The sequence below is a fragment of the Caloenas nicobarica genome, chromosome 8 (genome assembly GCF_036013445.1).
Source record: "Caloenas nicobarica isolate bCalNic1 chromosome 8, bCalNic1.hap1, whole genome shotgun sequence".
Lineage (NCBI taxonomy): Eukaryota > Metazoa > Chordata > Aves > Columbiformes > Columbidae > Caloenas > Caloenas nicobarica.
The window spans coordinates 22663923-22677320 of record NC_088252.1 but is presented as its reverse complement, the minus strand read 5'-3'; the positions used below and the strand labels follow the sequence as shown (position 1 = coordinate 22677320).

The 13398-nt window shown below is 45.5% G+C and overlaps 1 protein-coding gene across 6 annotated transcripts in view; it reads left to right on the top strand.

The window, feature by feature from the left end:
* Positions 1-13398, top strand: part of TP63 (tumor protein p63) — a 108274-nt gene that overhangs the window by 86620 nt on the left and 8256 nt on the right. For 4 of the 6 annotated variants that reach the window (XM_065639694.1, XM_065639697.1, XM_065639696.1 and 1 more), the window contains 5 exons: positions 628-743; positions 1059-1168; positions 1445-1581; positions 2559-2641; positions 3579-3715. In XM_065639694.1, coding sequence (XP_065495766.1) covers positions 628-743; positions 1059-1168; positions 1445-1581; positions 2559-2641; positions 3579-3715 — 583 coding nt within the window. Of the gene's footprint in view, positions 1-627; positions 744-1058; positions 1169-1444; positions 1582-2558; positions 2642-3578; positions 3716-8305; positions 8651-13398 lie in introns of those variants that run through there. The other 2 variants (XM_065639699.1, XM_065639695.1) reach the window with 2 other exon arrangements.

Genomic DNA, 13398 nt, shown 5'->3' with positions numbered 1-13398 from the left:
TGTAGAAACACTGAAGAGAATTTGCAGGAAGGAAACTATTTTTTTTAATTGTTGGAGAGGGGCCTAGAAACAAAGATGATTGTGTTCCTTTCTGCTGCTCCTGCAAGCAAGCGTGATTTTTCAAGTTGACCACTAATTAAATGTGTATTTCTCCTGCTCCTTGAATCTTTTTTGGCTGCTTAGGATCAAGACCGATGGGAGAGAACACAAGAGGGCTAGCAGTTGATGGGGAAAAGAGTAGGGACCAAGACCTGAAGGGATTTGCTTTGTGTACACATCAAGGGGAGGAAAAGAAAGGCTTTCAGCTGGTGTGAAAACCCACGTGGAGTTATCTGCTTGAAGACATCTGCTCACAGCTGCCTCTGAGCTGCCATTCAGTTGACATTTGAGCTTAAGCAGTCCAGGATCTTGGGAAGCCCATGTTCAGGTGTCCAGCTTGAGAAAGCCTGCATTGCATTTGATGTCTGGCAGTGGGGACCTTGGAAGGGATGCTGGGAGGCACGTATGTGCTCTGGTAGACGTCTGGGGCCAGATGCAGGGGTTTCCCTTGGTGGAAGATCTCACTGCCCTGCGCCTCAGCTTGCTTCATCAGACGGTGTCTCATTTTTTGCCCGCTCACTCTTGCAGGGCAAATAGCACCTCCCAGCCACCTGATCAGGGTAGAAGGGAACAGCCATGCCCAGTATGTCGAAGACCCCATCACCGGGAGGCAGAGTGTGCTGGTCCCCTATGAGCCGCCTCAGGTACGTTGTGAGCTCAGGACGACGGCAACACAGCACACAAAGGGATGTCGTGGGAGTTGCAACCCTAGTCGAAGGAGTTGGGATCTTGTGCTTTCCTCATCCTCATCACAATGAATTCCTTCTTCCTCTTTGTCAGAAATGAGCTTTTAAACACCCTCTTTATGCCTTGGGGGCAGTTCTTAATTTCTTTTAAGGAAGCCTTGTGGTGGGGCCTATTTCATGGTAATATGATTGTGGGACTTCAAGAGGAGAGCCTGGAAAAAGCAGAGCTTTCCATCCATCACCTCATCCGCTCATCCCCTTTGTCTCATCCAGGTTGGTACTGAGTTCACGACAGTCTTGTACAACTTCATGTGTAACAGTAGCTGCGTGGGAGGGATGAACCGTCGCCCAATCCTCATCATTGTGACACTGGAAACTAGAGAGTAAGTGGTTCATCCTGAGTGTCGCCCTTTGCTTGAGAGGTGGCCTTCTGGCTGCTATTCTGCTCAGGGCAGCATTCCATGCCCTTAGGATTCCCTATGTGAGGGGCCATAGGATATTTTTCAAACCTTTGCAGGTGGGAGTTGCCCAAAACCCAGGACATTCTGATTGAGAAATGGGAGGTTTGGGTCTGTCTGTGCCTAGTCTGGCAGGAAGCTGAAGGACACTGGCCCACATCTGAGCTGCCAGCTGACTTTTCCTCTCACCTCTCTTCCCAGTGGGCAAGTCTTGGGCCGCCGATGTTTCGAAGCCCGCATTTGTGCTTGCCCAGGCAGAGATCGCAAAGCAGACGAGGACAGCATCCGTAAGCAGCAAGTCTCCGACAGCACAAAGAATGGTGATGGTACGAAGCGCCGTAAGTAGCTGGCAGAGCTGGGCAGATTGCAAATCGTGCTGTCACTGGGTGCAGGCGTCACCCCAGCACTTGTGCTGTGGGGATGGAGTGGTGCTGTGCATGGGCTTTGAGGCAGGAGGGCATTAGATGTCTGTTATGCCAGGGTCAATCAACCTGAAAAATGAGCTGGTGTTCACAAAACATCCTTTAATAAATTGGGTTTGTGTGTTCCCTTGCACTGCTGCCTGTGTGAGGTTAGCCCTGCCAGCAGTGGCTGGAGGGGATGTTTATTTGCCACCCTCAAGGCAAAAGGCTGGGACTCTGTAACCACTTTTTGTACCTTTACTGCTTGTTTGGGACTGTGCTGTCATTCTCTGCTTCTTCTGGCCAGTGTCTCATGATGTGGCGTGTGTCTCCAGCCACAGAGATCTAGATTAAGACTGCACACAAACCCTGCTGTGCATCAGAGCTGCTTGGGCCTCTCTCTGTGCTCTAAAGAGTGCAGTGCGCTCAGCAGACATGCAAGATGTGGAAACTCAGCTTTGCTTTCCCACATATGCTCAGTGATGGCACTGCACTGAACAGCACGGCAGCAGGTTTTAACAGGAGGCAGATTGGAGGAGGGCTTATTTTTTTCAGTGAATTCTGTGTGTTTTGCCTTCATGGGTCACTGATCCACCAACAGTTCATGAGCACTGCAATACCAAAGCTCACAGTCGTTCCTCGAAAGAGCCAGTGCTTGTTCTAGGTACAGCTTGCTGGGGGTTTTGCCATATATGCAGCACTCCTTGGCTGTTTCCCCAAGCGATATGGCCACCCAACATCTGCAAAGTCGTGTCTGCCTTATGGAGCCAGGAGCTGCACTGCAGATCTGAGCTGGCCATGCACTTCATGTCTTGTCTATTCTGTATCTCCCTTTTAAAATTTTCTTTCTTGTTCCTTTTTTTTTTTTTAATTGTTTCTTTAAATGGGATACTTTTTTGGGGTTTCTCTTCCAGCTTTTCGACAAGGAACTCATGGGATACAGATGACATCTATCAAAAAAAGACGTTCCCCAGATGATGAGCTCTTATACTTGCCAGTGAGTTCTCTCTATCTTTGCCATTAGTATCTTCCTCAGTGACTTGAGGCAAGTCAACTGCTCACCTAGACCTCAGAGAGAACTGAGGATGGGGATGGGATGCGGAGTATTTTTTTTCAGTCCACAGAGCTACATATTTTAAACAGATATTACAAACAAACAAACAAAAATCCCATTAGCCGCTGACTGGGAGTGGCTTGTGCAAAGCAAATGAGAATATCCCAAGTGATTTTTCTGTCCTGGGGGAAACATTGTCTTGCAGACCAAACTGGGTTTCCTTCTCTGCCATTTCTGGGTCTGTGGTGCTTGAGCTTTCTCTGGAGGTAACAGGTGTTGTCTGTTGACAAAGGTGGATGTTTCTGTGGCTTTTATATGTATTACCACCCTTGTGGACTAATAGGAGTGCAATACACTGTGTTAAGGTAGGATCAGAAAGGGCAAGAAGTATCTGTAATTGGCCATTTAGCTGCCTCCCCACAAGCCACATTTAGTTGGATAAATCACAAACCATGGTGTTCTTAAAGGAGAAGGGAGAACCAAACCCAACACTCAAATTCAAGTACTCTTTTTTTCCTCAAGGCATGTAATATTCACCACCAGATCTGTTTATATCTGAGGCAGGTAAAGGCATTTTCTGCCTAACAGACTCGATCGGAATATTGCTTTTTGTGGGCAGAGATTTACATTGAACAAGATGACAACTCCAAGATGTTCGTTAGCCTGCAGTATCAGATTATTGCTCTTCAACATTATCTGCTGTACCTGTAGCACAAGGCTTATTTGTTTCATTGTGTATGCATGGAGTATAAACAGAGTATTTGCATCCTGCTCTGGTTGTTTACATGACTTTATCTAAAACTTGCTAAGGTTGCTGACACTATAGATGCAGTCCTTTAAGGCTTTTCTTTTTTCCTCTTTTATTTTTCTCACGATCCAGGTGAGGGGACGGGAGACATATGAAATGCTGCTAAAGATCAAAGAGTCCCTGGAACTAATGCAGTACCTTCCCCAGCACACAATCGAGACCTACCGGCAGCAGCAGCAGCAGCAGCACCAGCACTTGCTCCAGAAGCAGTGAGTACGGGTGTGCTCGCAGTGACCTGTGCAGTGAGGGCGGTGGGGAAGAGGGAGAGGAGAGAGACACAGAAGGCTCTGCAAAGTTGTTTGTAGGGATGTGGTGCTCAACTGAGGGCCAAGCACTTGCAGAGTACTGTGTTGGTTGGAAAAATCGTTTCCAACAGAAAAGCTTCTTGTTAACTTTCTGGTCAGAGCTGGTAGAAGTCAATGGCAGGAGTTTGGCCAAAGCCAAGTTTCTGTACAGAACTTGAGCGAGTCTGTTTGAGATGCAGATTTCATGGCAGGAAGCAGCGCTCCTTCCCCAAGTGCAAGTCCTGACTGTTCGTAAGAGCCCTTTGTAGTCTCTCATCCCATACAATTCACCTTTTGGCCTCAGAAGGTCAAGGAGGACAGGCTCAGAGCCTCATTTCTGACTTCCAGTAGAGCCCAAGGCACAGCCAGGCAGTGCGGTTGAACAGCCTGCAGACAGAAACCCACTGCGTGTGTGTACCCGAGCTGGGGAGCACAGGGTGGGTGTGCTTTTCTCTCATCTGCTCTGTGGGAATGGCAGTGAAGGTGGAGCCACCTACATGCTTTCTCCAGGCTGTCCATCTTGTCAAGAGCATGCAAAGCTGAGACTGTGAGTACCAGCTCAGCTGAGTGCTTGGACCCCACTGCTGAGCATCTCTGATACTGTTGGAGGGCTGGTGTCTCAGCTGGATGTAAATACTTCAGGTTCCTCAGCTATAAAAAGGGAAGCTGGAAGTCAGGACCAAGGATGAAACATGAAGGAATTGCTTTGTGACCAGGGGTGCTTCAAAGAAAGACTCTACACATGCACTTTTAAAGCATTTTTTTAAAACTGTAATTTGTTGCCGATAAGTGTCTCCACATTGCACATGAAAGTTTCCATCCAGGCAGACACAGTCCCTACCTGAACTTGGCTGGCAGGGCTGCAGCAGGGTCACTTCGGGTGGCGTAAGTGGCAGGAGGATGGAGAGAAGAAGGGCCAAATAAGTGTCTGGTTTCCATTTTCCCCCTCTGTTCCCAAAGCTTTGCAGTTACAGGGACTGGGTCAGAGGATGACTTCCCAGACAGACCGTAAGCGGTGTCATTCACAGGCATTGCTTCACCTGCTCTATTGGGTGACACAAAATAGTCACCCGGGCTGTAGGTAGCTGCCAGCGGTAGTGCTCAGGATCTCACGCGTTCCTGCGGGTAAGCTCACGCGTCAAGAGGCTGCGGGTATAACTCATTCCTCTGCAGAGGTTAGCACGGGGCCAAGGCACCACATAAGTCCCACTTGAGCCTGTAAGGATTTGTTTTGGTGCCTTGGCCTTGTCTCAGGACTGCTGCAATACCATGGCTTTCTGCCAGATCTCCGCATGTGTTCACATTTCAACCTGTGTGTTTTTCAGTGTCAGCTGGAGTCTTGTGGAGGTGTGAAAAAAAAAAAAAAAAAAAAAAAAAACACACAAAAAAAAGAACAAAAAAAAAGCCTTGTGCCAAAATGGCTCGAGCATCCAGGGGCTCTGGACTCTCTTTTGAGAAACTTAACATTCTCATTATTATTGTTATTTATTTCTATCAGTCATCTACACTGTTTGTGTATACTATACCTCGTATTTACTAGCTGCTAGGTATTGTGGCCTTTGTGCACTCAGCTGCATGTCTTCAAAGCTCCGCTTGAACTACAGCCATTTCAGATGAGAAATGGTTTTGTAAGCAGAAATGGATGGCAGGAGATGACAGCTTTCACTTGGTGCTGACAGTTGCTTTGCCATAATTACTGTTTTCAGTCTTCCTATATCAATAGAATGGGTTCTGGGCAACTGAGGTTGGTATTTGTGTTACTTTTAAGACCAACACGTATGAGTCCAGCCATTTAATTTAATGAAATGGCATGTCTCCTGGCACTTGTCCAGTTATATACTGAATTTTCTCAGCTGCTGAGTGTGCTCAGATACTGGGGAGAAAGATTAAGAGCTTTTAAGGCTGCCAGGAGTGGGGAGAAAAAATAACTTTCAGTGTTTGTCCAGAGCTGCTGCAGTTGTCTCTGCCAACAGCCTGCCATCAAGCAGGGTCCTCTGTGCTGAAATGCATGTCCAAGCAATGGCTCCTTAGGTGCAGCTGAGTTCTGGTTTGTTTTGGTTTTTTTTTTCTTGATGATTTCTGAAGGTATGTGTCCAGGGCAAAGGGGCATTTAGGCTGAAAAGACTCATACTTGCAACTGTACCCCCAAAAAAGAATGGTAAAGGAGCTTCAGGTGTTGACGCGAGAACAGAGAGAGAAGACGCTTTGTAGGAACTGGTTTGGGTAACAGCGACCTTGCATGTGAGCAGGTTGCTGGGAGATGTCCTGCCACTGCTTCCTTGTCAGGCTGGCCAAACTCAGCAGCATGGTGACCCCTTTGTGAGTCTGTTCTGGCTTTATGAGAAAATGCCTTTCACTATATAAGTAGGGATATAGTTTCAAAACTCGGTCTCAGTTTGTTTTCATTTGAAGCATATGTTAAAAATGAGAGCTAGGAAAGTGTATATGCAGTAACCAAGTTCAAATGTGGTGGAAGCCATAGGTCCTAGCAGGGCTCTGTGGGGCTGTGATGTTTGCGAGTTGCTTTTGGTTCTTTATTCTCAAAATGGAGCTGCATCCACATATGCTCCACAGTCAAGCCTTGATGGAGGAATTACTTGATTTTTCAGTTGATTTTTCTGAGCCATGGTTGACAAAGAAAAGCTATCTAGATGTGTGGGAAGAAGTTTCCCTTTCATTCCTATGACGTGGAAAGCTTCATCTTTTTTGACAAGTAGGAAAAGCAAGGATGGCATTATCATGGTGAATGTTAGTTTTAAAAATATAAATCTGTCATTTTGGAAAACTGTATAGTTGCTCCAGTGCATACATAGACCAGCATTGCATTTGGCAGGTGAGCAGATGCAATTGTCTTACTGTTCTGGAATAAAAAAAAAAGATAAATCTGGTGATAATGGAAAGCTTTGTGTCCCACAAGATGACCAAAATACTATAATGCTTCACATTGTGCCAGATTCACAATCTTTCTCTGTCTCATCTCCTCTCTCTGTTTGCTCCTTTGTGCATGGTTTTCTCTTATTTACTGTTACGCCAAATACCTTCATGATCATAGGTGGGAAGTTGTTTTTTTGCTGAAGTTTCTATTCTTCCTTTTCCACTGCCACATCCCAGGGCCCATGTTTAAAACAGCAGCACACGCATTTATTTAGAAGACCCCTTTTCATGGTCTGCCACCATTTGTTTAAAACATGGATTTGCTGGAAGATCCCTTCTGCCAGAGATATCAGTAGTGGCTGGGGAGGGAAGGTTTACCATTGATACTCCCAAGGAGTGTCTGCACAGTCTTTAAGGGTTTCACTGGAAAACACTTTTTCGCATTCAGCAAAATTTCCTGTGGTGGGTTCCAACCTGCTGCACACTGTTTTCAGAACAGTCTTTATTTCAGTTTTCCATAGCATTGAATCATAGAATATCTCAAGTTGAAAGGGACCCCTAAGGATCATGAAGTCCAACTCCCGTGATTGAAGGGTTTTCACAGAGTCTTCCAATGGCTACCAAGAAGAGGACTCTTATATCCAGGTGGATCTTATGAAAGAAACGTTTGCTGCAATAAATCAGCAGGACTGCAGCTACCAGCCTACTGGCTGCCTTTCAATCTAGTGAACAGCACAGTTCATTATCCAAATGAGAAGGAATTAACCTCGCAAGTGAGGTATGACAGAGCTGAGCTATCCAGTGCCTGGAGTGCTCCAGCTGAGATGGGAGCTACAAGGATCCCCGCGCTTGTTGTCACAGGGAGGAGGCTGGCAGGGAAGGTGTTCTTCGTACCTCCACCTGGTTATTGTCATTTTCTGTGTAGAAGCTAGTAGTGGATTTTTGCATGATTTGCTTTGGTTTTGTAGTGCTGCGCTTGCATGTGTGGCAAACTCCAGGCACTCAGATAGTGTCCTCGCTAGAGAATTGCCAAGATGAAAGTCAGCAAGAAAAAATGTGAGATTAGGTATATGAAGATGTGCTGCATTTGCTTTGCTGGCTCTGAGTACCTTCTGCATCAGCTGGCAGCCCCAGGGACCCCTCAGCTTTAGTGCAGAGGGTCCCCCTGGCTTTGAAAAGGGGAGGAGTTGAGATATAATCACTACAGCCCTTTCACAGTAGGTACCATCCTCTCTCCCTAGCACCAGCTTCTGGTTTTTAAGTAATTGAACTTTGAAGTGGGCTCAGTGGAAACTGCCTCCCTCCTTTTCCCCTTTGGCTGAGTGATTTTTTTCCTCTTGTATTTGTCACTGGAAACAGTATTGGGGCACTATTTGTACCCATGAGACCAGGACACAGAAATCAGACTTCCCTATCAAGTAGTGCTTTTCTCTTCCTTGCCAAGCACTTGCTTGTACCTGGGGCCTTCCAGCTTTCTAAATCTCTGTGTCACATACCCTCACTGTAGGTGCTGAGACATCTGCTCTTCCCCTCCTTCACAGCCCGTACTGTGATCATGAAGGTAGAAGGTGACTGTTTCTCTCTTGGTGGCTGGTGAAGGGTCCTGTACATTCATCTTTTTCTCTGGTTCCTTCTCTACAGTCTCCTTTCGGCCTGCTTCAGGAGCGAACTCACGGACTCAAGGAGAGACCCTCCCAAACAGACCGATGCCATCCTAAAACATTCCAGCCCCCCAAACCCATCAATATATCCATAAACCGAGCTGGTGGGGTCACTTTGCCCAGCTGGCAGGACTAGGAACAGTGGGGCAAATACACAGCCTGATAGCAACAGAGTGGATAGTGAGAGTAATCTCCTGAAGGGACTCAAACTTTGCAGAAACAAGAGGAACTTCTACAGACCTCTTAGCTGTAGTCCATAGCATCGGGAGGTCAGGAACCACAATGTTGTCTGTCTTGGTGTAACTTTTTCTTCCTGTTTTTGTAACCTGTTGAGACTCTTTCCTGTTACTTCTGTATTTGTGAAACTCTGTGGGGTTTCTCTGAGCAGGTCTCAATTTTAAAATGCCTCTTGTCTTGTTTAAATTAAAAATGTGTTCATGGGCTGGGGGGGGATAGAAAGAGGGTTGGGTGTGTTTAAACAGTCTGTGATAGTCAATTTGACCTGTTTTAATGCTGGTCATGCAGTAATAGCACAAGTAGCTGAAGTATTTGTACTGCTGGACAGAGGGAGGTAATAATTGTATGAATTGGCACTGGTAAGAAATCGTGGGGTTTTTTCTTGTAGAAATGTCCACTAATCTGGCATAATGAGTTGTTTCCCCTTGTTTCTAATCACAAAGGGTCTGGTCTAAAAATACATAAAAATCGTAGGGAAGACTGGGTGACTTTGACTTTGTACCAGCACTGTCGGCCTTAATCCAGTTTTGCTGTATTTAGAAAAGTTCCCCCCAACTCTGTGGGATTGATCCAAGTGATGGGCTGAGCTGCACAAAGTGAATGCGAGGTTGGAGTCTTTTTGCGTAATGACACTGGCGTGTGCCCAGTGTCCCTGCCCCTTTGCAGCTGAGGATGTAAAGGGTAGAGAGTGTTCAAAACTGCTCACCTGTGTGAAGGGGTTGGAGCTTGTCCCTTGGCTTGCAGATGTTCAGCAGTTATTAAATGTTGCTTTAGGGTATTCATCAACCCTGCTATGTTTTACACCATCACTACAAACCTCACAGTTTCAAAGGCAAGTGGTGCCAGCATATGTTGCAATTGACTCAGCCAAGTGGCCTCAGGCCATGCCCACCTTGTCCATTAATTCTGCAACCAGTGGCCTTTGCTTTTGCTTATTGCATCTGTAAAATATGTCCTGGCTTAGCAGCTCTTGTGCGGGAGACCATTTCTCAGCAAGGACTTGTGAATCCTCACGCTGCTTGTATCAAACTCTACCTCTGAAAGCTGTTTGTATGGGACTTGACAAGGTGGATTTGAATCATTCAGAAACATTATCTCAAAGTGTTAAGCCCAGACCAGCACAAAGGAGGAACAATCAACAGGCAAGTCACACACCATGGAATTAACCTGGTATTGCAGATCTTGTGGCACTAGATGCGATGAGGGAGGAGCCTGTTTGAGGATGGATGTGACAGTTGCTGTGGCTGTCCCAACGAGAGGTGCTCGAACATCCTTACATGAAGAACAGCCCCTAATTCTGGTAGAGAAGTGTCCTTCAACCCACACTCTCAGGCAGTGGCATCTCTGCCGAGGAACCCTCCCATGTGAAGAAGTTACTGAAGGTACACCAGGAATGGTGCTCCCTGTGGCTGGTGTCTGCCCAGATCAGCAGTGGTTGGGGAGCAGAGCTCAGGTACGAACACCAGGTTTAGCGGCCCCTGGGAAATGAAGCCTGGGGCTGGATCAATGCTGTTGGGAACCTCTGTGCCTGCAGCACAGTCCATGCTGGATTTAGTTGGGGTGGGTGCATACCCAGCTGTGACACGCTTGTGGTTAGGCACAGCCTGAAGAGAAGGTGCCTCCCAAATGCAGAGTGGGCCTCCTGGCCACCCACCAAGGAAAAAAGCCTGATGCAGTGGGAGAAGACTTATCTCTGAACGTCACGTCATCCACTTCCAGGCAGCAGAGCTGTGGTCTGAGCAGGTGACGACTCGTACTAACATCTCCTTTGAGAGCCATATCCCATCTCTGGATACCTCCTTTGTTGTCTTAGCAAGACTTGCTCCACCATAGGAGTGTGGGTGAGGGCTGATGGGGAAGAGTCCCCAAAATTGTGATTAAATATCAATCATAACTAACTAAACACAAGCAGTGACTATTTCATACAGTTGCAGTTCTGCCGTTGTTCCTTGTGTAAGGCTAGCCAAGTGAAGTGCCTTTTTATTTTGCCTGGAAACTCGAGGAAGTACTTCAAGATCACAAAGCAGATAACTTTTGCTCTGTGCTATTTAATTTGGGAGAAGAAAGGCAATACTATTCCTTTGCCTGAGAGAGGTAGGAATCTGAACTGTAAATGCAGCCTAGACACAGGATTATGCTTGGCACTGTCAGTCCTTCCAATGAAGGTTTATTTCTAGATATTGGTCATGTCTGCTTGTGGATGGCAATACAGAAATATTGCGGCAGGGACATGCTAATCTGTATCTAGAGTGCTGCTTCACGGCCTATCCAACAGCAAATTTGAGGAGGCAGCCCACCAGAAGATACAAGGCATCCACAGCCCACATGAGCAGATTCCAGCTCATGCTCCAGTTGATCATCTGGTCTGACCTCTAGGAAATCTCTTGTGCCATGTTGGGCAATACAGCACCTGGGACTTTCACCAAACAGGAATGTAAATTATTTGGAACCTACTTTCCCCTGGAAAGGCTTTCTAATTTGTCCTCCTTACCTATAAGAAGATGATGATTATGAAACTGGTCTTAATGATGACTTGATTTGCTCTCTAGTTACAAGGTGTCTGTCTTACAAGGTGCTTTTTTTGTTGTTGTTTTTAATCAAATAACCTGGAGCTAGAAGCAAATGGAGTTGCTTTGTAGTCTGTCCTCTAAAGATAAAAGAAGAAAGCTTTTTCCCAGCTGTTTTTTGTTTGCTGCTTTGACATCTCCAAGACTTTGGAAAAGTAAGTCTTTTCCTTTCAAGGAATAACCAAGTGGACTAATTGGGCCTTGTCAGTCAGGTCATATCAGTCTATGTCAACTAGTTGATTTACTATAGCTGCATTCTCTGGAAAGCAGATTGCATCCACTGCCTGCCTTGGGAAATTCCCATACCTGAAATCTAAGGGTAGTCATTATCACCACCCTTGTCGCTGTGCTGTAGTTGCTGTCTGCCTAGTGATCATCAGGGGTCCTTCTTTCCATGCTCCCAGTTAGTTACCAAGCCTACAAACCACTTGTGTGGCTGAAAAGGTGCACTGTTGCTTTAGAATAGCAGCTGTTGGAGATGCGGACAGCAAGGGTGTCTCTCTGCTTTTTAGTGTCTTGCTTCTTGTGCCTTCAAAGTGGATGAGTGCAACTGAGCATCATCCGTGTCACTTGTGTGCCATTACTAGACTACAGCAGTGACATCCCAGTGTTGTGCAGCCCAGTGGGCAACCTTGCTTGAAAAAGCGTTGCCAATGGGCATGATGACCATGTGTGAACTTGGGATGTAATCCTTGCTGCACTTGCTTCGGCTACTGCAAGGAAAGGCAGGCACAGAACCAAGCAGCTGTGATTCCACTCGGGTCTCTCTGCGTTGTGACTAGCTCGAGGTCTTCAGGGATAGCAAACTATCGGCACGGGGCACAGGTGAAATCTTAAACTCTCCGAGCCTGAGCTGCCTTCTTCTTGCACTTAATGATTTTTTTGATATCATTTGCATTAAGGGTGCTTACATGACAGTGTGATCATTCAATGTGAATGAGGACTTGAGGACTGGCCTACTGAACCAGGTAATTGGTCTATCCAAGCAGTTTCCTACCTCTGGTGACAGGCTGATATCCAGTGAGCTGGGAAAGCACATAATTATACAAGGTAACCTGTGAACTGAACTGTGCTTCATATGTGGGAGAAGGAAGTTCCTTCCTGACCTCTTGAGATGATCAGTATATGCCTTGAAGCATAAGAGGCGATTGCCCCCATATGAGCTTGCAGAACTATAAATGTCATTGGCTAAATAATTACATAGCCTCTTGAAGAGAGAGAAATCAGTTGCAGAATGTGACTCGGTGCCTTTCATATCAGACTGTTCCAAGAAGTATAATAGACTCTTAATTGAAGTCCTTATACCTTGATATTAAAATGCATTTCATTGGCATTGATATCAAAGAAATGTTAATGCTCCTACTTCTAATCTTTCTTGAGACATAGTAAGTATAATTTTAATGAAAATCACTGTGCATGACATTCTTATAATGCCTGTTTAAAAAAAAATTGAGAAAAAAGCAATATATTTAAAATGAATACTCAAACACCATATAGCCTGTGTGTTTAATGCCAAAACCATTTTCTTGTGTTTCTGAGGCTGTTGCTATATTGATGTGTGACATTAATTTTCAATAAAATTTTGCATCTTGGTTGATCTTGGGACTTTTCTTTGGCTAGACGGCTTTCTCTAGACCTTGTACATGTCTGCTCATGTGATGGAAGAGTTCAGTTGAAATGAGTATGGGTACGAAGAAAAAATGCTTTTGTTTCCTTTTTTTATTCACTTGAGCTTGATTGTCTTAATCTTGATTCTTATGAGTATGAATGAGATAAGAATGGAGTCCTTAAGCTATATGTTACAATATGCATTTGTTTTGTATAGTGCAGGGTGCCTTGGGTTGGCTTGTGCTTGCTTGCTTCTCTTTTTTCTTTATCCCGAAAGTATTTTGTAGACTCCTAACTAGCTTCGCTGAGGTCACTGTTGATGGTGGAGAGGGCAACAGGTAAAAAAAAAAAAAAAAATAAAAAAAAAATAAAAAGGGTTCTAGTCGTGAGCCCTCTGAATAAAATCTGTCCTGAGCTTAGACAATGCATCTAAATCTTTTTTGGGAAGTCTTTGTTGGTTTAATTTGGAATTTCATTGTGTACGTGGTGACCTCCTCAGTTGCATATCATGCGGATTTTGCCCTAAGAGACTAGCCAGGTGTGTATTAATTTTGGCTGAAGCTCAGCTACGATAGGTGCCTGAACCCATAAAGCAGAAATATTCATTTTGGTCCCAAACCCAGAAACCTCTTAGGTTAAAGGTGGTGTCAACCTGACTTGA